At 53.7% G+C, this 21,656-nt stretch overlaps 2 protein-coding genes across 6 annotated transcripts in view; both read right to left on the bottom strand.

The window, feature by feature from the left end:
- Positions 1 to 6,528, bottom strand: part of COPS3 (COP9 signalosome subunit 3) — an 89,304-nt gene extending 82,776 nt beyond the window's left edge. The window contains exon 1 of the mRNA XM_071815307.1: positions 6,525 to 6,528. The gene's annotated coding sequence lies outside the window, so the exon portion shown is untranslated. The remainder of the gene's footprint in view (positions 1 to 6,524) is intronic.
- PEMT (phosphatidylethanolamine N-methyltransferase) overlaps positions 1 to 20,388 on the bottom strand; it is a 42,454-nt gene extending 22,066 nt beyond the window's left edge. For 2 of the 5 annotated variants that reach the window (XM_065850634.2, XM_065850633.2), the window contains exons 1-2: positions 19,936 to 20,054; positions 17,485 to 17,592 (exon numbers count right to left, since the gene is read on the bottom strand). In XM_065850634.2, the coding sequence (XP_065706706.1) occupies positions 17,485 to 17,592; positions 19,936 to 20,046 (219 nt within the window). In that variant the 5' untranslated portion in view covers positions 20,047 to 20,054. Of the gene's footprint in view, positions 1 to 17,484; positions 17,593 to 19,160; positions 19,235 to 19,935; positions 20,055 to 20,233 lie in introns of those variants that run through there. The other 3 variants (XM_065850636.2, XM_065850635.2, XM_065850637.2) reach the window with 3 other exon arrangements.
- Positions 20,389 to 21,656: the final 1,268 nt, after the last annotated feature.

Below are 21,656 nucleotides of genomic sequence, written 5' to 3'. Positions count from 1 at the left end.
GGGTCACAAATATCCATTCGAAAAGCAATTTTGTCTCACCAACCTGCCCCCGCAGCTGATCAACTGGAAATGCTCTTTACAGCTCTGCCTGCATGGCAGGCCATCGCCTCTCATTAATATTTAGTATTTGTTTCAAGGAAATGGATTCTTTTTGCCTGCCATCCAGGGAAGCTGGCTTTTGAACACGCTACATTTTAATCTGCTCGAGCCCAGCTCTGAAATAGAGACTTTGTGCCATTTTGCATGACTCCATTTCTATATCTGGCTCTCTCCAGAGATGGGGAGTGAAACCAGACACCCCAACGCTCAGGTCTGAGGGACGTTTCGCATCTCAATGCTAATCAGTCTACGTCCTCGCATCGCCCTATCACCATAGTACCTGAAAAAGACGGTGCGAGCACAAGTGAATTTAACCTTGCAGCATGGGATGGATTAGCAGGTGCCTTCAATGGAAGGGAAACTGAGGCACGGGAGGGCTGAGGTGAGTGGCAGCTTCTCTGGGGAGCGTCCTGGGAAATCCCAAATCCATTGCCCGCTTCGGGAGATGCTCTGCCCAATTCTGGGGATGCTCTTTCCCTGGCCAAACTGTTGGCATTAAAATGTTCATGCCCAAGTTCACGCCGGAGAAAAAATGACAGGGAATAGGATACGCTGCGTTCCCCATACTTGTCTCGCAGTATTTGCCAGGATGAAGGACTTTGCTCCATCATGTGAGGTCTAAGAAGCGACGCACCAGGAGACCTAAACCTCAGAAATTTCACTAAAAGCCCCAAGAAAGGATGATCAGCTCCTCAGGGCACATCTGCACCCTGGTCCTGAGAGGATGTGCGTGCACAGGGTGAGCCTGGGATGCACGGACAATTCAGTCCAGATTAAAACCACAAAGCCTTAAGACTCAAGCAATCTGAGCAAAGTTTTAAAGTGTCCCCTCCAGTCTGAGCTCTCCCAGGCCAGCCCTGGGGGTGCGTTCTCCTGCAGCGCTGGGGCAGGAGAAACCCCAAATCTGGACTTAAGTGGCTCCACGTGAGCATCTCCCATCGCAGGAGACGTGCCCTGGCCAGCTCACAACCTGATGAACGCGCAGAAAACCTCATGTTCCCCTTATTTCACCTGCAGGGACCTGAGGCACTGACCTGTTCCTCTGTATGAAAAATCCATTTTTCCTTTCTGATTCCCTGGAATCGCTCGTTAAACCGTAACGACTTTCTCCACTCTCTGTCACTGCTTGGACGCTGGAAGAGAGCCTTGCTTGCAGCTGCTACGTTTATATAAAAGACAGGGAGGAAAAAGATACACTTGAGCACCCAAACTCTGACTGTGATGCTCCCAGGAGTGAGCAGGGAAGCAAAGCCAACGCTGCACGGGTTCCAATGTAAATACACCCACCGGGGCTGGCTGACCTTTGCCGAATGCCAGGAGAACCAGCCTTTCTGGCTGCCCTGAGTGACCGTGGAGGAAATGAGCATGGCCTGACCTTATCCCTCCTAATGAACCACGCTTGAGCCCCTGCACTTGGCAGCCCTTAGTCTGGATGGTTTATCGCTGGAAGGGCAGCATCGGCTGAACCCTGGGGCCAAGCTGGGCTCCTGCGGCTGCTCAAAGCAAACGTCTGAGTGCTCGTGCTGCTTCTAGGTAAGAAAAACCTCTGCTTTTCTGGGTGACTGCAAACCTCAGGAGAGACAGAAGCATAGAATCAGTTGGTTGGAAAAGACCTTCAAGATCACTGAGTCCAATCGTTACCCCATCCCTGGCACTGCCCCATGTCCCTGAGAACCTCATTTCCATGTCTGCCCAACCCTCCAGGGATGGTGACTCCAGCACTGCCCTGGGCAGCCTGTTCCAATGCCCCACAGCCCTTTGGGGAAGAAATTGTTCCCCAGATCCAACCTCAACCTCCCCTGGCGCAACTTGAGGCCGTTTCCTCTGCTCCTGGTGCTTGTTCCTGGGGAGCAGAGCCCGACCCCCCTGGCTCCAAGCTCCTTTCAGGCAGTTCAGAGATCAGAAGGTCTCCCCTCAGCTCCTGTTCTCCAGCTGAACCCCCCAGGTCCCTCAGCCGCTCCCATCACACTTGTGCTCCAGCCCCTCACCAGCTCCGTTCCATTCTCTGAACTCACTCCAGCACCTCAAGGGCTTTCTTGGTTTGAGGGGTCCAAAACTGACCCCAGGATTTGAGGTTTGGCCCCACCAGTGCACAGGACAGGGGGACGGTCACTGGGCCTGCAGGCCACACCAGTGCTGGTGCAACACAGGATGCTGTTGGCCTTTTTGGCCACCTGGGCACACACTGGCTCATGTTCAGCTGCTGTCACCAACACCCCCAGCAGCTTTCCAGCCGCTCTTCCCCACCCTGTAGCGTTCATGCAGTTGTTGTGACCCAAGTGCAGGACCTGGCATTTGGTCATGTTGAACTTCATACAATTGGCCTCAACCCATCGATACAGCCGGTCCAGGTCCATACAGAAAAGGGAAACTGAGCAGGGCTGGTCCCGGGGAGGCTCGTGCACAGCAGCCCTGAGGGGTGTGTGGGGCAGCTCCAGCAGCTCACCGGGACGGCACTGAGCCCCTGGCACCAGCCGAGGCTGCCGTGTGCCCGTGTGCAGCCTCATCCCAAACACCATCCCGCCGAGCACCCGCACCAGCACCGGGAACCAGCACCGGCGTTCCGAAGGCATGTGCAGAGAACGCCCCGGGGACTGGCGTGCCACTGGCAGCGAGAACATGATTAGCAGGAGCTCTGGGCAGCAAAGGCAGGAGAAAAAGAACAGAACAAACCACGGTTTAATTTGTACAAGCTGGTAATTATAGTTGCTATCTGTCTGAAATCTCTATTGAGTTTATTTAAATATGTTCTCCGTGAAGGCCATTCAGACAGGAATTATCAAGGTGTTGCAGCAGAGGAGATAATGCCATGCAGTTTTCAACAGATCAAGGGCTGATTAGGAGGAATTAATTAGCTGCTTAAACAGTCCTTGACTCGCTGCAGCAATTAGCCGTCACCTCCCCGCAGTCACGTTCCCCGTGCAGCAGCCGCGGCGATAGGAAGCGCCAGTCGGCAGAATCACGGTCCCCATGCCAGAATTGCTGTCCCCACGCCAGAGCTGCCGTCCTCGTGCCAGAGCTGCTGTCCCCGTGATGCTGGTGAGCACCGGCCCAGCCCCAGGTGAATGTGTGATCCTGGAAGGTGCCTTAAACCCGCCAAGGTTTAGCCCATGGCTGGGGCTGGGCAGACAGGCAGTGGTGACCCCCTCACACCCGCCGTGATGCCCATGGTTGGTCGGTACATGTCTATCTGCTGTCATGGGATGTCTTCCCTCTTCTGGCCTCCAGCAGACCAGTTTCTCCTGCATCCTCACACGCTACAAGCCACCAGTTCTCAGCCACCACCACTGGGGCTGGCTGATCATCCAGGGGCCTTAACCCCACATGCCGTCACTTAGAATTATAGAATGTCCTGAGTTGGAAGGGACCCACAAAGGTGATCAAGTCCAGCTCCTGTCCCTGCACAGGACAAGCCCACAGGTCACACCGTGTGTTTGAGGACATTGTCCAGTGTCTTCTTGAACACTGTCAGGCTTGGGGCTGTGACACCTCCCTGGGGAGCCTGTTCCAGTGTCCAGCACCCTCTGGGTGAAGAACCTTTTCATAATGTCCATCCTAAACCCGTCCTGGCACATCTTCCTGCAGTTCCCTCGGGTCCCATCTCTGGTTGCCAGAGAGAAGATGTTCTTGCCGTCCCTCTGGCAGGGCAGGAGCATCGCCTACCCCTCCATCCATCTGAGCCTGGACTTTCCCAAGTCCTCATCCCACCAGCCCTGCCGCTGCAGCCCCCCCATCCCACCACAGCACTGCTCAGGGACCCTTGCTCCTCACCCCTGTCCCTCCTGGCACAGCTCTGAGCAACCTGACCTGGGTGAAGATGTCTCTGCTCATAGCAGGGGACTGGACTGCGTGAGATTTGAGGTCCCTTCCAACCCAAACTATTCTGTGATTCTACGGGAAAAGCCACGGTGGCCCTGGACTACCTGAAATAGAGACCATGTTATTTTTCTGAAGGCTTCTCAACTCGCCGGCACTCAATTACAGAGAGCCACGAGACGGTAATGGAGCCCGAAAGCTTTTTAGCAAATGATTAAAGCCCTTAGAAGTTCCCTCACTAAGTACTGGCGCAGAAGCTTCCAGTTCATGCAATTAAAACACTGGAGCAATATTAGAAGAGACAGGCACCATCTGAACGGTGTCATGTGAGCTGCAGGGCAATGCAGGCCGGAGACTCTGCCCACACAGTTTGTAAAGGTCCTTTTTATGTTAATGCACCAAGAAAAGACGCACCCAGAGAGGGATTGTGGCTGAGCAACAGGCACTGGGGACAACGAGTGACAACCTGTGGCTATGTGTGTGAGTCTGGAGCAGGGCAGGGACCCCGACCTGATAACTGGAGACCTGCCACGTGTTCCAATAGATGGGGATGGCCAGCTCAGCCACTAAAGGTCTCCCCAGCAGGCTACACCAGTTAGCTTTTCCCCCCTTTCCCACTTCCCCACCAGTACGATGGCAATAACAGCTGTCAGCGAGCTGCAGCCAAGGGGGGCGGCTCAGCTTATCCGTGTCTGCCAAAGCCTTGCAGTTTGGAAAGGAAGGCGTCAATTTGACTCAAGGAAGACTTTTCCATTGCTTTTCACAGGCTGTGGATGGGGGGGGTTGTTGTTTATTCCAGCCAAAAGAAACAGCAGCAGGGTTTTGGTGTGGAGACTGGCTACGCAATGACGCTGCGGTGTGGAACAGCCAGCTGGAACGATGGGGACATTCACCCAGGCGACAGAGAGTTTCACGGAGGGAAAAAACACACGTTTGCAGGCTCTTGCAGTGGAACTCGAGGCTTGGAAAGCACCAAGGGATGCAAAAAAATGAGAATATCCAAGGGACTGAAGAAGAGACCTACAAGCAGAAAGCGGGGCGGGCTGCTCTCCCAAACCAAGGGGCTGGTTGTGGAGACGCAGTGCTGGGACGAGCCAGTGTGACAAAGCCTTGCTGCCCGCAATGCCTGTCACCCAAACGAGAGAATCAAGAAGATGCAACGCAAACCTGAGAGCCTCTTCTGGTGACTCCCTTCCCGACAAATGCTACCGTCAAGGGGTCAACGGGGTCCAGCCTGAGCACTCCAACACAGAGAGAAGTGACTCCACTTCTGAAGAAGTGGAAAGACGCCTATCGAGCAAACCCAGTTTGCCTCCGCCATGAGCTTAGCCTAAAAAATAACTCTCCGGTACCCATCCCCAGTGAAAGTAATTGGACTGAAATGGCACAGGTCACCCCAGCTAACAGCCTTGAGTTGCGGAAACAAAACAAGCCGGTAGCTAAACAGATAAGGGTTTCGTAAGGACCAGGTACGCTTTACCTCAAAGCCATCCCTTGAGATTACCTCCGCATGAGTCTTTACCTTGAATCCACTCATGATAAACACCTAGATAATAAATCTCATTTCTCTAATAGTGTTTATGTGATTCGTCAAAGTACCATCTCATTAGCTGGCTGCAATGAAAACAAGCCCCTGCTTAACGTACGCCAAGGCAGGCCGGGTCTGTCCATGTTCCATGAGCCACATCTCTCCTCTTCAATAAAAACAAAAATGACATGGAATACGGGCTGTATTTGCTAGCAATTTCCAACACAAACTCTGAACAGTTTCTCCTCAAGGCAAGGAGCTCATGATTTATGTCTATAGAGCTGGAAGCTGAAGGCAGGTGATTCCAAGTAACCCAGAACGAGCTGTGTTAATTAATTTTGAGTGGGCACACAAAGCCCTTATGAGCAGCTCCCCAAGACTGAGCAGGCGAAGGGCAACACGCTCCAGCCTGCGCAGCCCTAACGGACCCTCCCGGCCAACAAAACCCATGGAAAAAGTATTTGTGAAAATGATGATTTCTCCAGAGCGCAGTAAGGGATGGGGAAGGACCTTTCCAGTCCCAGTCTGGGACGTGGTGGGGATGGCCAAGCACTGGGAGGGACACGGGGAGCAGCCGGGACCCACCCATCTCCTCTAACCCATAACACAACCTCACAAAATAATCTCCTGAAATCAGGGGAAGGCAGAGGCTGCCCCTGCACCAGTGTCTGGGGCTCTGCTGGAGCGCAGGGAGAAGTCAAGCGCTGCTGGATGAGCATCTCGCACGCAGGACGAGGAGGCATTTTGCCCAGTGTTTTGCCGGATTTGTTCCTCATCTTCCATGCCCAAATGACTTGGCCTGCACTCAGCTTCCCATTGCACACAGTTCCCATCCAGAAAACCACAAACTACGTAATATCATACTTTTGTGTTTTTGAAGCCTGGAGCGTTTTCTCTGAGCGAAACAGGTCTGACTTTGCTGGGGCAGCCCATGACACCTTCCCAAACGAAGCAGAAGCAAAGGTGTGTGTCGGTCTCTGGAGCGCTGAGACTATTCTGCCCATCTCACATCCTCTATTTGCTTGCTTTTGTTTTCCTGTTGCTCACACTCATGCGAGACTAAAAAAAGCAAAGCCGGGGAAAGTGTCTGAAGTGTTATACACACGGGCGCTCCACCGAAACAGGCTGTCTACCCAAAAGACCCTTTTTCAAACAAAGCGATCCAACAATAGCACTGACGGTGTTTGAACTGGCATTGATTTAGAAAGACAAACTCTTTGCCGCACCGCGCTGTCAGCAAGCGCTCAGTACAAATGCCACGTTACAAGACAAATGCCTCTTTCACTTTTAAGACTCCCCTCCTATTTTCACGCCTCTGCTCCACTGTGTTGTTTCCAAATCAGGCCCTGGATCCCAGCGGATCCACAGTGCCAAGGTCAAGTCCCTCTGAATTTGCTGCGGGCTTCAAAACCTTGGGTTTGGTTTTAAATGTGGGGATAAAGCTTCCTACCTTCGTCACAAACAATCTATCCTGCTCCTCAAAGCTTTCCACCAATTACTGCAAACCTCTGGTTCGAATCGCTATCGTCACTGCAAATAAGGTCAGCTTGATTAAAAACCAGTTATTCTGGCTGGAATAAAAATGGACAGTTTTCAGCAAGTGCATCCTAGGTAAGAAATATCCTCTTACTGAGCCGCAACAAGTCTTCACTGGCTCCAGGTAAAAGGAGATTGAGGTCACCTAATGACTCTGACATTTCGCGCAGCCTCTGATTCATTGCAGAGACCATACAAAGCTGTTATCAGCGATGCCAGATAATTCAAGTGCCTTTTGGCTCTTCCATACGACCTGTATTTAGTTGCAAATACACGTTTGGATACCAGTGTGAGCACCCAGCTCTGTCACCATGTCCCCAAGCATCTGGACCTGCAGAGGTGCCGCTGCCTGCAACCGAAACCTGCGGCTGGATGCTGCAGTATTTCGAGTCGGGCAATTCTTCGAGCAGACGTGGCCCATGGGAGTGGAAACACTTTGGCTCTGTTGTCTTAAAGATTAAATCAGAAGCTCTGGCTCACCCAACATACAAGAATAAGAAGGAGCTGGCAGGAGAGCAGGGGATGGGGAAAGGCCGGGGATGATCAGAAGCCTCTCGAGACGCAAACACATTGATACACAACCACAGAGCAAGCAGCCAAGCCAGCCCAGCACTGCCTGGGATCTGGCGTTCGATGTGAGGGTTTTCAGAGACGGGCATCGTCGTTGCAGTTTGCACTCGTTAATAGGTTTGCTTGGATTCCAGCTCAGCCCAGCTCATTAGCCACACAGCCGAATCCGACACTAATTCTGGATCACTCTTATTGCGACAAATAAATAATAAAATTGCCTCCACGCAGGGGTTGTTTTCTTCCTCTCTCCCCCTAATGCAGGTCTGGTAGCTTCTCATGTATCCGTTAATGAAGTCCATTATATCCAGAGTTTCTCAGCAAGTAAAAATTACAATCATTAGCCAGTGACTGACGAGAGACAGAAACACCATTTCTGCCCGGGCTGGCAATAACAGTACGGCAAGTACGCGTCCCAGAGAGTCGAGCCTTGCTCTCCCGTAATATGGTACCCAATGTTCTTCATTAGCATCTCCCTTTTTAACAGAGCAAGACAGCGTCCTGCGGCAAGTCGCAATTACACACAAGAATTAATTCAGGGAGAAAAAAATGACAGGTGCCGCAAAGGCAGATTTTGCAGCAGGCTTGTCAAAAGGTGAAGTGGGAGACGATGAGGAACATTTTACAGCCCTGCCTAAAACTGAAAACAAAACAAGCGGAAGCACAAGTGACAACATGGTAGAGGAGACATAGCTGGTTTCTTGTACACTACTTTGTTTTAAATAGTAAAGAAACGCAACAGTTATTCTTTTGGTCATAATACCCTAATGACCAAGCCTGGCAGCCTCAGACCAGGACTTCTTGTGCGATTTGCAAACAACGCACAACGCCGGCTCGGTTTCTCCCAGAGCCGCAGCCGCTCTTTCGCTGCCCTTTTGTGAAATTAGGGTTTAATTCTCTGGACTAAGTCTGCTAATAAGGACTCCCGACACACCCGTCCTCTGGACAGCGTGTACTCATCGCTCTCCCAGGGGCTGTGATGGGAGGGGGGACGGAGAATGGAGAAGAAAAAATAAATACACCTTGCAGAGCACAAAATGCAAGAGAAATCTAATACTCTTTCACAGAGGAGTGAGAGTTCGTTGGAACAGAGGTACTGGTTGCACCGGCCGCACTCGGCAGAGCACCGATTTCGGCTGAAGGGCCTCCCGTCCCCTCGCTGCTCGACGTATCGTGTTCCCCGCCGCGTGTTAAGCCTCCCCTGGGAACATTTCCCACGGCGCAGAGGACACGCATGTTTGCGATGCTGCTGTCGTCCCAACAATAGAGAGGGACAATCTGATCTTTATGTAACGCGGGCAGCCGGGCGCCGTGTTCCCCTCTCCTTGGGGATGAGATGTTCAAAGCGCGCGGCACAACGAGTAAGAACAGTCTGAAGGGTTAAATGGACCCATCGCGCCCTTCGGGCTCGCTGGTGTTCTCGCTGGGGGTCCTGTGGGTGTTGATGGGTGTGACCACGTGCCCCATGGGATTTGTTCAATGCAAGAAATACAACCCAAAACCCAAGCGAACAACCAACCATCCCCAGAGCCAGCGATGTGCACCCCAGGGGAGCTCCTTGCCACTTTTGCAGCCTCAAAGCCCAGCGCTGAGATGAACAAATGAGCTCTGCATGAGTACTCAAACCCTCTTACAGCCTTTTGCTCCATCCATTTGTACTGAAGCCCTGCACAGAGGAGGATGAAGGAGGCTGAGCAAGTCCTTCCAGCTAAGGATGACCACACATCGGCACCAAATAACATTCCTCTGCTGGGCAACGCACTCGCTTTGGCTTCCAAGTACATCAATCTATGGAAAACGATTGCATGACAAAGTCTTGAAGTGAAACTAACTCACTGCTGCTCTCCAGCCTTGGGAACCAAATGAGTAACTCTGCAGTCATTAAAACAACGTCCTGGTAAAAATAAAACAGGAAAGGGTATTTAATAGGAATGCTTAGTAGTTAAAAATGCTGTAACTCGTCTGAGGTCATTTAGTTTTTAATAGGAACAGCCATGCGTACCCCAAGGTGTACTCTGTAGTCACAGATGGATGGATGGGGTGTTTTTTCCAGTTCAAAATCCTCCCTGGGATTTTTGTAGATTGAGCATCTGCTGTTGGACTCGTGGCAGAAAACGCAGCTCTGGGGGAAAAGGCAGGAATAGGAATATCTGACTACATGGGGGGATGTGGGGTCCGTCCTCACCCAAGAAGACTGAAAAAGAGGTTGCTCAACTTTTTCCTTCTAAAAGGGGCATTTCTACAGCAAAGAAGAGGCTGGAGCCCAAGGCAGTCACGCTGAGCACCAGGCCAGCACAGAGCTGGTGCTGGAAAAAGGGCAGGAGGTGAGAAGGAGTACTGTAAAGGATCAGAAAAGCTGCATGTACATTTTCCTTCCCTGAAAATGTCTTTGTGCTTTTATGGCGAGGAGCTGCTACAATTACAGTTTCTTTCATAAGCGAAGCACAAACCGGATAATGAGCAAACCTCCCACCGCACAAAGGAGGCGAGGAAGGCGTTCTGCGAGCCCTGACGGTCAGGCTTCCCCGCAACAGCCAAAGGCAGAGAGAATTGCTAAAACCCATCTCTGTTTCACCCACTTCAGGGGTGTGAGCTCCTCGCAGCCTGCATTTTCTTCCCAAAAAGCGAAAAAAAAAAAAAGGATCACACCAAAAATGAATGTGCCTACACAGACAGCGAGTGAAAACCCTTCAGCCAGACAAAGCAGCGGTTCGCACGTCCCAGCCTGCAGAACAAGCCCACGGCTGCATCATCCCTGGTCTGGAGGAGTAAAGAAAGGGAACAAAAAAGGGCTTGCAAGGAAAAAAAAGCCAAGCAAGATATTGCCAAATCCAGATAAGTAAGTAATGAACCAAGGAGGCTCATGATTGCAAGGACACGTGGGAAAATCGAGAGCTCCCACCAGCCTTTCCTTCCCTGACCCCAACGTTCACTGGGAGATTGGAGGAGTTTGATGAAGCCCCACGCAGGTGCACAAGCCTGGGGCTTCCAGCTTTTCCGGCAAGCACATTCATAATTTTGTAAGACAGTTGCCCCTCTGCATGGGAGTAAGCACAGAGGTTCGGATGGCTTGGCAGGGAAAAGGAAAATTAAGCAGTGGCTTGCAGGGAAGGGCTGTTTCACCCCACTCCGCAGCCCTGATGTAACACATCAGCACTGGTTTCCAAAATCAACTATTTATCCCCACCACCTTCCAAAAATCAACTATTTCTCCCCAGACCGGGGTACAGGGGTTTCAAAGCTTTGTGAGGATCCCTTAAGAAGGAGAGATGGATATAAGAGAGCTGATGCAGGCAGTGCTGGGGGAGTGCAGATACTTGTTTGCTTTAATGAGATGAGGCTTCTGATATTTGGCAGGAACCATTGCCCGACATGTGCTGCTGTGATAGGGCTGCTGAACTATCTGGTGTCACACTCAAGAGACGGGAGATGCTCCTGCCAAGTGCCACTGCCAACTACTGTGTCATGTCATTGGGGACACAATATATGGGGAATAAGAAGGAGGGTTTGCCTTACCGATCTACTGGTCTACTTAACTAACCATTCCATCCTGCCATGTGCGCAGTTGGAGATGTGTCCCCTCAGAGTTCATCAAGGGGGAGAAAACAGAGAAAATGAGGAATCACTGTTTACAAATAGAGTGGTAAAACACTGGCCCAGGTTGGCCAGAGAGGTGGTGGATGAACCATCCCTGGAGACATCCCAGGCCAGGCTGGACCGGGCTCTGAGCAACCTGAGCTGGTGAAGATGTCCCTGCTCATGGCAGGGGTGGCACTGGGGGAGCTGGGAAGGTCCCTTCAACACAAACTATTTGATGATTCTATGATTGTATTTTCTTTGGGGTGCCGACCGCGTGTGCCACCAGCTTGCTGCAAACCAGATCCAGCACCCCCACCATGAAACCCCAACCCCAGCACTCCCCACACGCACCTCCAGGCACGCAGGAGATGCAACTGCACCATGACCTCCCAAGCATACCCAGCAGACTGCATGTCTCTGCATTTCTTCATCCAAGCCACCTATTCTGGGAGATCACATCCTTCTGGGAACTGGGCAGGCTTCTGCTAAATGTTCCGTGCCACGACAGATGGAAAACACCCGGCTCACGTCTGCGATTGCGACAAGCACAGAGCCCGGGAGCCTCGTCCCACCCCGGACACACGAGGTCCCGGGGAACACGATGGGCTTCCCTACTCAGGGCTCCAGCAGTTGCCAAAACCCAGAGCCACTCAAGAGGACCCACCATCTTCCACACCTCCCGGTCTCAGTACATCATACTAGTTCATTTTTTGCCTCCAGCTGCCATTTTTTTACCCTGTCTCACGGGATGCAGAAGGTCACAGAATTGCCATTTCATAGATGAGCAGCCTTGAGCTGCCACCTTATCAGTGGGAGAAAGTGTTTAGCGGCAGCAGGGCAGGATAGGGATAGAGTGGGACTGAGAGTAAAGGGCCTCTCCCAACTTTTAGGGTTTATAGATAATCCTCTTTTGCGTATGAAAACATACGCAAAATATGCCTTAAATAAGTTTTTTCATCTTTTATGTGTGTGTTGACTTACTCCAGCAGGGCTGCCAGCAGCCCGCAGTTTATTTTTAAAACACTAAACAAGAAAAGTCCAGAATATACAACAAACACCCTGGGTTTCTAGAGAAGCATTCTGCAGAAGCTAAAAAAAGAAGGCTGCTTTTGGGGTCAGCTTGGCCACAATCTGTAGGGAACTGTGAGGTGAGAGACGGATTCTGACCTCGGTTTACAGAAGCGCTGAGCAGGCAGATTGCCCGGCAGCTGGATCCCAAATTCACGCTAGGGATGGGCACGGAAAAAGCTCAGTTGGTACCTGGAGGTTGAGACCCTGCCTGGCTTGACACACAGATGAAGCATCTCAGTTCAGCTCCTGGCCAGGCTGGGCTCAACAGGCAGCTCAGCCTGCAAGGACACCGTAAAAAAGATATTGCACAGCTTCTTAATGAGGGTTTCAATGAAAACCCCAGCACCCCTGGCTGGGAGGCTGCAGGGGACTGATGCTCTGATGCAGGATGTGTCTCTCTCTCAAGGTGACAGCGCTCCTAATTGTGTCACTGCAGGCCGGAGGATGTGACCCAGTTCTGGTGTCTGTTATGTGGCTCACAGCGGTGCCGACACGCTGGAAAAGCTAAATTTAGGAGGTAAACAGGCACAGTGTTACACACCCGGCCAGGACTTGCTCCGTTACGAGACGGCTGGAGAATCGATACCGTCTGCTCACCGCGCGCGTTACGGCATCGCTGCAGAGCCCTTGCCGCCCGCGTGGAGAGCGTTACCAAGTCATTCGGAATAAAATTGCCACTAAATGCTGCTTGGGGGAGGGGGAGAGAAGAAAAAAAAGCAAATCCTCGCTCTTTCTCAGCCATTGTAGGAAATGAAAACGGCTATTTCTGCCTGGTAGAGAGTCCAATTATGAATAATGTGTGTTCTCTCCCTGCACAAAGGATGAAAGGCATCAGAGCTGGTGGTGACATTTTAAGACCGGAGATGTAAGAGCGAATCCAAGCCTTGTTGGAAGCCCAGCTTTACCCCAATAAAGAAACGCTTTCTGCAGTCAATTGCCTTGCAGCATAGCTTGAAGCCCTGCTATTGATCTAGCATCTGTTATAAGCAGATAATCATCGTCGCTGTGCCGTGGCTTCTACGACGGGATCTAAAAGCACTTTCCAGAAGATGGTCGAGGGCTGTTCTTCTGCTCTCAACCGCAGCTGCAGGCGGGCGGAGGTTTGCGGGGAAGTTCACGAAACTCTTGCAATTTCGCAGAATTTGAAGGCCAGAAAAGACCATTAAATCACCTGCTCGGACTCATTCACCTCCCAACCCTGTAAAGTTCAGCTCATTGAGGTGTGCCCCGCGTGAGGCTCTAAAGCCGTTCCAGCCCCAGCCCTCGCACAGCATTTCACACCCTGCAATTCTCTTTCCCCAGCGAGGCGCTAACCCACCACCATCAACCCACTGCTCAGTCCTTCCCGTCTGTAAAACAGACAGGCAGAACTGCTGAAATCCCCCGGCATCAGGCATTTTTCTCCTGGCCCCAGGAGGTTTCTCAGAGTCTGGCCCACTAAGGTCTAAATCCAAACAGCTTCCCAGCAGCGTGGGGAGGTTTTGAGCCAGGCACCTTCCTCCGAATTTAGCAAGAAGTGGTCAGAGGGAGGGGAAGTCGGGCTGCCAGTGCCTGCAAAGCACTTCTAATCCACTTGGCAGATTCCTCTAGTCTCCAAAGGAGGAGAAAAGGATGGGAAATTAAAAATAAATGAACCAAGAGATACACATCCATCAGGAGCCAGGCGTTGTCAGCCCAGGTCCCTCTGCAACCTCTTCTTTAATCAAAACCTCACGCAGTTTGAACACTTGACAGAAGTCTAGAACAGAGATCTTGTTACCCCGAGCAGGGAAAGCTGCAGCCTTGAAGAATTAAACGTTTGTCTGATGGGGTCTATTTTCTTTAAAATCACGTTAAATTACGCTAAGCCCGTTCCCAACTGTGACGTTTGAGGTTTCGCCCCGCGGATTCCTGCGGGATACACGGGTGTCTTGGGGCGGTCACCGGCGGTGACGGGAGGAGTGAGCTCTCGAGCAGCAGCTGAAGATGTGCCATTTCTAAATTGGGCCGTGACGCCAGCCGTAAATTTTTAAGAGGCTCAAACCAAGAAAAGGATTGCTGATGGATGCACTCCCCCCTCGAAACTCACTTGCGTGGTGATGGACGTCAGAATACCTGGCTCACGGCTGTGCCACTTGCCTGTTCGCTATCGAGAGTGTCAGAAACCTTCCAGCTTTCTAGAAACTCCCTGTATGCCAAGGCTCGGCAAGCTCTTTAAAGCCGCCCGCGTGCAGGTTTATCTGCCTCTCTTGGCTTGCAAAATGTTTGTCCCTGAGGAGTTGTTATTTAATACCTTCCTTAGTTACCGAGGGACGGGAAGTTTCTCTGATTGTTCCGCGGCTTTCCAAACACAGATGGGATTTATTGAAGTTTCTACTGCTCTAACCTCATTAATGTTTTACGGCAGGGCTGCAGCGACGTGCCTACTCCTCGCTGGGTGCCCCTCAACAGCCCCATGACAGGTCAGGTCTCCCGGCTGCATTGAACATCCTTGGGGAGTTTTAAGCAACATCATCCCCAAAACGGTTTCGCTGGTGCCTTTTGGTGCCTCACCTGCACCCTGCATCATGTGGGACCACGGTTCCAGCAGCTCCTTTTCTAACAGCCACGGCGGGTGGGAAAGCAGAGACAGCAGAAGAAAAACAGAGAATAGTGCAGGAACACATCCAAGCTGTGCCATGGGTAATGTAACCTGAAGGACACTCTGGGATGGGCAGAATTTTAATTGGCATGGAGTGGGGAAGCAGAAGAGGGGGTGAGAGCCTTGGATTTGGGGGGGAAAACAAAACAGGTGACCTCAGGGTGACATTCATGGTACCCCCCCCAGCACATCCCTGCAGGGAGAAGGGTGGGAACTGGGAGTCCTGAGGCTTTTTCAAAGAGCTTTTCTCCCCTGCAGAGAACAGGAGGGAGCATCAGCACAGCCCGGCTGGAGTCCTGCAAATCGCCTCATTTAGGCTCTGCTCCTCTAAATTGCTCTCTCCACTGAAGCACATAAATCAACCCAACGAGCATCAGGGTCTTCTCAGGAGCCGTGCTCCCTCTCTGCCACCAGAGTTTGTGCTTTGTCCCCAAATCCTGCAGGTTTTGTCCCAAAGAAACACGCCTGGTGTTTAGGAGGGCAAATGCCTCGCAATGCTCGAGGCCTTAAGATGTGTTTCTCCATTGGCCGAGCGCCGCACGGAGCCGGGGTTTCCCCACCACATATTTATTCAGAGACGCCGCACAGCGACGACAACCCGGCGCCAAACTTTGCAAAGAGGCAGACCTGGCCAGAGTTCAGCAGGAACGGGGAATTCAGATGCTGAACTAAATCAATGCATCCCCACCCAATTCCTACCCAAATCGGGAATTTCATGCACAGGAGGGGTTTTGACCAGGGCCCCACACTATTTATTAAGTGCAGAGAGCAGGGAGTGCTTGGCACTGCACAGGAATCCAGTCTTTGCACTAAAGCTCTTGCAAGCCCAAAGTAATTCAGATGCAGAAGCGATTTCGGCTGCCGGGAAGGAACTCAAATAGCGAAAGACAAAGGGAGCCTGTGCAGGGATGCAGAGAAAGAAAGAAGAGCTGCAGGCAGGGGACAGTGATCAGATGGAGAAAAGGATGGGGAAGAGGCAAAGAAAGCATGTCAGGGAAAATCCAGGGACGGCTGGCGACACTTAAATGCACCTGATAGCAGGGTCCCACAGCCCCCTGCAAGAGCCTCGTACGAGCCAAACACCGGGACTGGCAGAACCTGGAAATGTCAGGGAGATGCTCGGGGACCTTGGCAGAGCAAGCGCACAGATGGAGGCACCGGGACTGCAAACGGTGCGGAGATGTCTCCTGCTCCCGGGCGCAGGCCCTGCACGTCTTGCTCGCAGTGCCACCTGCCGCCAACGGCACCGCTCGGCAGACGCTGGAACGGGACAACAGCAGCGCAATGAGCTTCCCGCTGTTACATCAGCTTTCCTCGTCCTTTAACAGCAGCCAAACTCTCGATCCAAAAAGCAAGGCTATTTCCCAAGCTGCAGGCGTCCCGCGAGTCGCAGGCGTAGCAGCAGATGCTAATAAAGTGCTTTTTTTTTCTTTCCCTTTTATGCAGTTTCTCGCTGGAGCTGGTCTCTACCCCCAGAGACCACATCCTCAATCTTCTTGTTCATTGATTCTTTATGCTAAATGATGACTCCACAGTCGAAATAACGTGGCATATTCTAGCTCGCATTTCAGACACCGTGAGACTTTTTAATAACGAGTTGCATGAAAAATTAGGAAGGCTGCAACAAAGAGCTCCGACAGAGGTTTCTAAAGTGACTCACAGCCAGGAGAGCCTCGCTTTTCCAAAGCCCAGCATGAGACAATCTCAAGAGCCCCCGTGCTCAGAGAGAGCCGAGTCCTCCCCCTCTGGAAAAATAAGATCTTTTTAAGGAGGCTTCCCCAGGGTGAGAATCCCTACGGGGAGCTTTGGTGGATGGTTTTGCGAAGCTTGGCTGAGATGATATCCCGTTCCCATGAGCGCTGGTGGGGAGGAGGTTTCACCCCACACCTCAGTGGTGCTGCTGGGGGTGCTATGGGGTGGGACCCACCTCGTGCTGGGCTCCCCACTGGGCACTTTGGCTCTGCAATGCTCCAAAACGGGGCTGGCAATGCTTCTCGCTGTTCTTGCAGCAAAAGACACCAGAGATTCTTCCAGTCTGGGCTCCCAAGGTGCGATGGCACCCACAGAGACAGCAAGCATCACCCATGCACAGGTATCCCCGCTCCTGCTGCCAGCTCTGCAGCTCTCTGCCAGACTTTGTGGCGTGATGGAGGGGGAATTTCTTCAGGTTAACTTTTGGCTGACTGTTTTTGCTTCCTGCCATCAACACACAACCAGCTGCCAACACATTTCAAGGGGAAGCAGCAGGCAGTGTATTCAGTGCAGCCCCCGCCGGGGGTTAGTGCCATTTCTGCTCAGTCCCAGTGTCACCAGCACTGGGCTGCTGGCGTGGGAGGTGCAGCAGGAGGTAGCTGAAGGTCGGGTTTGATTGCTCTGCCCTCTTGCCCAAGCTCAGCTCCTAATTCCTTTTACATCCCACACTGGCTCCTGCCTTCACCTCCTCAGTGACACCCGTCACAGCCACCCCTGGCCCAGGAGCTCACTCTGCAGCACAGCTCCCTGCTCACCCACTTCTAACCCCTAATAACTGAGTACTGCTCTCCCCACCCGACCCAGCAGATGTCCCCAAAAGAGGCTTTTCCTCCGCTGAGGCCCAAAGGAGATCCCCACGTAGCTGGCAAAGGAAGGCTAAAAATAATGGGGCAGCCGACACACAGGCGGCTCTTACCACGTTCCAGAAGAGCGGGTTGAAGGCGATGGCGAGGACAGCCGCGATGAAGCCAGAGTCAGTCACATCTACGTAGCTGAAGAGCCAAGCCATGGCTGTCACATCCACCTGCAGGGGGAGAGCCGGTTACTGCGGGTGCGGGTTCCTGAGGGGGCTCCGGGTGTTGCACCCGAATATGGGGGCACTTCACCCCAAATCGAATGCATCAGCTGCCCACAAGAGCAAACATATCTTTTAATGACCCCACGCAACGTGTCGTTAAGTTTTGCAAAGTGCGACGGCAGGGTGCAGAGCCGAGAAGAGGGGTGGGGGCTCCACACTTTGGGGCACCAGGCTCCCAGGGAGCCCCTGCGTTTGCAGCAGCACCCAGAAGGACACGGGCACTACGAGGACACCGCTGCTGTGGAGACGAGCACCAGCCCTACGGGGCAGCTGCCAACACGAGCGTGTTGCCAAACGGCAGGAAAGGGAGCACCGTTTCACAGACCTCGCTGTCCCCAGGACGGAGGATTGTCCCAGGGATGCTGCTCTGCATGGAAACTCCAAGTAATGAACTGTGTCAGCCTCAAACTTGCCTTCCAGAAAGTAAGAATGATGCAAACCCCCTCTACAGTGAGGGGGGATGCATTTGCATGGTAAGAAGCTGCAAAAGACTTCCCTGTCTTAATGACAACAACAATAAACCCTTAAAGCTCGCTGTTTTTTTCCCCTTTCTCCTTTTAAGAAAGAGGTATTTTTCCCGGGACGGCTCCCTGACATCGTCAGCATTTTTACGTGCAATAAACCATGTTGCTTCTCCTTCCCTGCCCCCTCTCCCTGCAGTGGTATTTGGATGAATAACAGCCAGTGCCTTTTCCTTTTTTTCCAAAAACTATGAAAACAAAAGACAAAATAGCCCAGCCCAAGCCCTTCCCTCTCTTGAATAAAAAAATCAAGAGAACATCGAGACGTGGAAGGTTTTTGCTTCCCAAACACAGCTGTGTTTGCAAGTCCTTTGGACACCAGGGGACAGGAAAGGCTTGAAAAGGCATCAGCTCCACCTCGCTCGTCCAGGAGAGAAATTCCCGCTGGTGCCTCACAGGTTCTTTGAAGGAGCAGGTGGGATTCATGAAGAGGGGCTGCAAAACCTGCCGTGTCTTGTAGCCAGGAGCAAAAGCCTCAGGAATGGCTCTCGTGCTGTGCCAGGCCACATCCAGCTTCTCCAAGTGCCTCCTGCACAGCTGCAACCTCCCACGGTGCAAAGTGCAACCAGCAAAGGCCGCACTGCCCCGGGGAAATGGGGGGATCCGCATGGGGCTCCGCAGCTGCCTCCAAACAACCCCAGCTTCTCCATCCGAGCCCTCGGGACGTGGGTGCTGGTGAAGAATGGTGGGCACAGCCTCAGGGCCTGATTCTGAGCCATCTCCCCCTCTCCTCCCCTCCCTTTGCCATCAGACCTCGTCCCTTCACACCAAGTGCTGTCAAGCCATAACCTGGGCACTGAGACAGCTGCCAACAACAGGACTGAACTGTCTGGTCCTGTTTCAATTGCAAACCCGTGGGGACCAGGACAGCTTCTTTCCTCTTGTTTCGTACGGCGCTAAGCACGGGCTGAGCACGTACTGCCAGCACGGGCTGAACAAAAGCTTCTTGACCTACTAACTCCTGGCTAGCAACATCGTTAACATTGCACTCACCTTCTTTTCTCCTCCTCAAACAACCAAATTCGTTGCTGCCAGCGGGAGGCAGATTGGCCTGTGCCCAGGATGTGCTTTTAGGGATAAAAGGGGAGCCCATTAGGATGAGCTGTCTCTGCAAGGCAGCCACGTAACAGGCACAGAACATTCAACTTTGCCCCCAGGGTGATACATAACAGCGGCAAATGCTGCCCGCTTGCCTGCAGGTCCAAATTTAGGGAGGGCGAGAGCTGCTTGGGCATAGAATCATAGAATAGTTGGGGTTCAAGGGACCTTCAAAGCTCATCCAGTGCCACCCTGGCCATGAGCAGGGACATCTTCACCAGCTCAGGTTGCTCAGAGCCCCGTCCAGCCTGGCCTGGGATGTCTCCAGGGATGGAGCACCCACCACCTTTCTGTCTAGCCTGAATCTCCCGTCCTAAGCTGCACCAGCACCCGGGCGAGCCGCCAGCAGCACCCATGGGACGCCCATTCAGCCCCGTCTAGCGCCGGTGCAGCCCTCGCCACGTGGGAAGAACGTGCTGTGCTGGCCTGGGTGGCAACAGGCCAGGGCCGGTGGCAGCTGCGGCTGGGACGCGAGCATCCCCGGGGGCTGCAGTGCCCGCAGGGAGTTATTGCCACCAGCTCCCCCGGTAGCACCGGGACAGACCGGGAGTGGGGGGGGAGCGGCCCGAGCCGCCCCCGCGCAGCCGAGCGGCAGCGCCCCAGGCCGGGCCCGTTCTCGGAGCCACGGCGAGCCCGGCGCTCCCCGCCCGCTCCCCGCCTCCCCCGGTACCTGGCCGTAGTCCAGGCCGCCCAGCCCTTCGCAGCACTCCCGCGGGAACGGCCGGCCCCCACCCGCCGCCGCCGCCCGCCGCCCCGCACCCGTCCCGGGCAGCCCCGCCATGGCGCGGGGCCGGGGTCTCCCCGCCGCCGCCTCCCCGGCCCGGGGCCGGCCGAGCGCGGGGCCCCGCGGTGGCGCTGCCGGGAAGCGTAGTCCCGCCTCCGCCGCCCGTTGGGCCCCGGCACGGCGCGGGGGGAGCCGGGCCTGGCGGCCGGGCCGGGCCGGGCCGCGGCACCGGGGAAGCACTGACCTCGCCGCGGGCCCGGCCGCCTCCGTCGCGGGCTGCGAGCGTGTGTCCGGCCGCGGCGGTGGGGAGGGCGGCCCGTGCTGCCGGCGCCTGGACTTCGACCCTGCCCGGTGAAGCAACCGGGCCGCGGCGCCGCCGGGCCCCCGTCCGCTCCCCCCTCTCCCGGAGCGGGCGGGATGGGGCCCCCCGCGGTCGGGGCTTCGCCCCACGAGGCACTCGGCGTGGGGCTGCCCGGGGCCCTGCGTGCGAGTCGGGGCGAGAAACCGAAGTGCCAGCGCTACAGAGGGGGCAGAGGCCCGGCCCTGCCGACCCCTGCCTGTCCCCTGCCCGTTTTTGGCGGGGAGGGACGCAGCTCTGCTGTTGTTCCGGTGATGGAAAGGCCGTGGAAATTGTGTTTCCTGCCCAGTATTACTTATTCCTGAGCAAAATGCAAAGCCACGAAGTATGGATGTACTGAGGGGAGACCTGATCTCTGAACTGCCTGAAAGGAGCTTGGAGCCAGGGGGGTCGGGCTCTGCTCCCCAGGAACAAGCGCCAGGAGCAGAGGAAACGGCCTCAAGTTGCACCAGGGGAGGTTGAGGTTGGATCTGGGGAACAATTTCTTCTCCAAAGGGCTGTGGGGCATTGGAACAGGCTGCCCAGGGCAGTGCTGGAGTCACCATCCCTGGAGGGGTTGGACAGACAGAGATGAGGTTCTCAGGGACATGGGGCAGTGCCAGGGGTGGGTTGACAGGTGGACTCAATGATCTTGAGGGTCTCTTCCAACCAAAATGACTCTATGGTTCTATTATTCTATTTTAAGGACAATTCAGCATGTGTAATTGTTGTAAATTGCTTTTATTATTACTGCTGATATAATTTCTCTTCTTCACTCCTCTCTGGGATGTTGTACCTTATGCTGCAGACCTGGACCCACCTGTGCATAGGAAATCAGGTAGTATCATCCCCACCGACCTCTGTGGATCTCTGCGTGGACCATTCGCTTTTTCAGATCCTCACTTGAAGGGAAATAAATTATCTTCAAGAAGGGAGTTTGGTATGAAGGAAGCCTCATGAATGAACTGCAAACATCCCTCCCAGAGGTCTTGTGGGAGTGGGGAAGGTCTGAGCACTCGTGCCCTGGCAGGCACCAAAACCGTGCTCACGTGAAGCCCTGCATAGTAAAACGGCATCAGGAGAGCCAGAGGACCCCAAATGCCCATCTTGGCCCCATGGGAAGGGGGTTTTCCTTAGTTCTGCTGCTCCAAACCACTCGCTGCTCCAGTGCATCCCCACCTCCCCATGTGCAGGGTCAGCTCCTGCTCTCGGGGTGCTTACACAGGGCTGGACCGCATCCCGCCTGTGCCTGATGAGCACATTGCCACTACACATTGCAGCGGTTTGGGGTGAGGCACGCACGAAGGCGCTGTGGGTGGGAGCATCGTTC

This window comes from Patagioenas fasciata, chromosome 15 (assembly GCF_037038585.1).
Source record: "Patagioenas fasciata isolate bPatFas1 chromosome 15, bPatFas1.hap1, whole genome shotgun sequence".
Taxonomy (NCBI): domain Eukaryota; kingdom Metazoa; phylum Chordata; class Aves; order Columbiformes; family Columbidae; genus Patagioenas; species Patagioenas fasciata.
This window is presented reverse-complemented; position numbering and strand designations above follow the sequence as displayed.